Source organism: Trypanosoma theileri (genome assembly GCF_002087225.1).
Source record: "Trypanosoma theileri isolate Edinburgh chromosome Unknown TM35_Tth_12_V1, whole genome shotgun sequence".
Lineage (NCBI taxonomy): Eukaryota > Euglenozoa > Kinetoplastea > Trypanosomatida > Trypanosomatidae > Trypanosoma > Trypanosoma theileri.
Window position 1 is genome coordinate 197,590 of NW_021639854.1, and position 2,798 is coordinate 200,387.

The window sequence follows — 2,798 nt, forward strand, 5'->3', positions numbered from 1 at the left end:
GAGAGGAAAAGAAAAACACAAGAAAAGAACAACAACAACAACAGGATACCAACAGCACACAAGGCACCCACAATACAATAATCACAGGTGCCACTCTCATCAGAGAAGCATCCACCCACACCAGCACATCAACTCAATCCCAAAAAGAGAAAAAACAGACCCATTACGTGAAGCTGAAGCGGAACAGTCTCATTCCATCTCCCCACAGGCTGCAGTCACTCAAGCAAGCCACACAACAAACAACACACACCACAAGGGCACAAATATGTTCGTGGCAATGCTGTGAATGACACCACCGAGAGAGAAGGTGAGAACAAAGAAATGTGTTTTCATTACGTGGGCGGTGTGAGTAGCAAGCTGAACACACACACACACAGAAAAAGACTCAAACACCTACAACCCACCGATCTTTATACCAAAATAAAAATGTAAAAAAAGAGTGACTGCGTGAGGCAGACACAATAATAGAGCAAAGATGTAAAAGCAAAAGAAATTCATCACTTACTGGGGCTGTGATGCCTGGACACAGTCCAATCCACCCCAAGGTTAACAACGGAAAATCATTGTGTACTGAACGTGCTGTACCCATATCTTTATTCTTGATGTCCGTGCAGCAGTTTGTATATAATGAGAAAAAAAAGAATCATTCCATAAAAATGAACACACAAGATACACAAGGTGTATCGGAAACGCAAAAGAGAAACACACAGATGCACATAACGTGCAATGAAATTATAATGAAACACACACACACACAAGAGAAAAAGCAAAATAATAAAAACAAAACAAAATGAAAAGAAAGCCGTGACCACCAAGTGAATATCTTCAGGCGGCAAGCAACACAATTCTCTTCAGTAGGTGTGTGTGTGGGCGTGTGTCTTTCGTACAGGGCAACCAGCGGGAATGATGCACACATAATGACAGTTCACACACACACACACAAGGAGAAGGAGGGTTGGTAGTGTGCGTGTTTGTGTGTGTCTTGAACCTCCTATCATCCCTCACATTTCATTCACAGTCATCAAATCATCTTGGGAAAAATCCCATTCCCATGGGCAAAAGCAATAATTGGCAAGTAATATCACGGAACACACACACACATCACCAGGCGGGCACAGTGAACCGCACCAAGACAGAGCCCAGAGAATGCGGAGGAAGAACAAATCAAACTGGTATACACCTAAACGACTGCTCTGTAATTGGGATTGCAGAACACATCGTCCCACCTGGAGATGTTGTCATCTTTGGTTTACGGGACCTTGAGGTACACGCATGCCTTCTTGCCCTCCCATAATTTTTCAGCCTTGTTGTAATCCACCTGGTAATGCCCTGTAGACTCAAATGCAGCAAGAGTCAACGTGCTGTACAACCTTTTACCGCCTCTGGTTCTGTGAAGTGGGGCCATCAGCTCGTCCTGCACAGCACTCCCACCAAAATGGGGTTCATCATCGTTCTCGCTCTCCGGTGGAGAATTATCCAATTTTATTCCAATGGCCTCAAGACAACCGAAAAGTTCATACACGCTTTCCATTATCTTCGAACTTCTGAGGTCCCTATACCCTACAAAACTGCTTCTGTCCTCACTACGCACCATTTCCTTGAATTTCTTCACGTCCATGGAGAACCCAAGTCCGTGCGCAATCTCGTGTGCAACAAGGCGAATATACTGTGGCGTAAATTCGATTTCAGATGGATTCAATTTGATCATGGCAGATGTTGGGCGTCCCCTCCTGTCGTAAGTGCAAATCTTCGTACCCGGGTTTTTGGTAGAAAGACCCAAATAGATCACAAAATCCGCATTGGGAATACCCATCCCTTCATCGCCGTCAAAAACGGGAACCATTTCAGCGCACATTGTACCCTCGGCATCAGATATGGGTTCTGGATTAGATGACACATTAATCCTCAGGGGACCCTCCACACGCTTGACCTTAAGACGTTCAACATGCAATTCGATGGCCTTGGGCATCACACCCAACATCACCCTGCGAGCCAATCTCATGGCACCGATTCGACGCACCACCTTACATACCTCCCTATCGAATCCATTGCGTATCCTGCGGGTGTATCCACTGATCTGACGCCCCTTGGTCAAACAGTACATCATTTCACTCTGCATCATTGCCGGGTTCACAGCAATACGGATGTTTTGCCATTGCCCTACTTTGTCACCCTCCTTTGGTACAATGTTAGCAACCCTCGTACCCCAAGTTTCGGATTCGTCTGTTTCTGGAAATACCTCCAGGTCCGGATCGGGCGGATATGGCGACCTGTACTCAGTTTTTGCAATGCACCCGTAGGCACAACACAGCAAGAGCAACGCAGCGAACAACAGACGGCGCATGTGGATCTTCTTTGAAAGCTTACTCACAAATGTGTTCCTTTGTATAGCTGCCTCAAAATACAAAACAGAAAAGAGAGAAAGAAAAGAGAAGACAAGAGATGTATTCAAGAAATTGAAACAACAGCGCCGGGCGGAACACAACGTCACGATGGACCACCACAGACACAGGGATTGTTGAGAAAAACAAAGCTTGGCAAACCTATCGGGTCTCATTGGCAACACAACATGCACGATCACACCGCTACTACACAACCCCACCACTCACATTACGGCACGCACTCTTCCTGGACACAGTCACCCATTCACTGCAGCGCAACAGGCAACAGTGGACTCCACAACCACAGAGGTGGAAACCCCCNGGATCCGGGACAATGTTGACAACCTTCATACCCCAAGTACGGGATTCCTCTGTTTCTGGAAATACCTCCAGGTCCGGATCGGGCGGATATGGCGA

General features: G+C 46.4%; 1 protein-coding gene across 1 annotated transcript; it reads right to left on the bottom strand.

The window, feature by feature from the left end:
* Nucleotides 1–1,249: 1,249 nt before the first annotated feature.
* Nucleotides 1,250–2,344, bottom strand: TM35_000121870 (putative surface protease GP63; the record flags this gene model as incomplete). The annotated part of the gene is made up of 1 exon (XM_029025162.1): nucleotides 1,250–2,344. The coding sequence occupies one exon, from the start codon at nucleotides 2,342–2,344 to the stop codon at nucleotides 1,250–1,252; it is 1,095 nt and encodes a 364-aa protein (XP_028883478.1).
* Nucleotides 2,345–2,798: the final 454 nt, after the last annotated feature.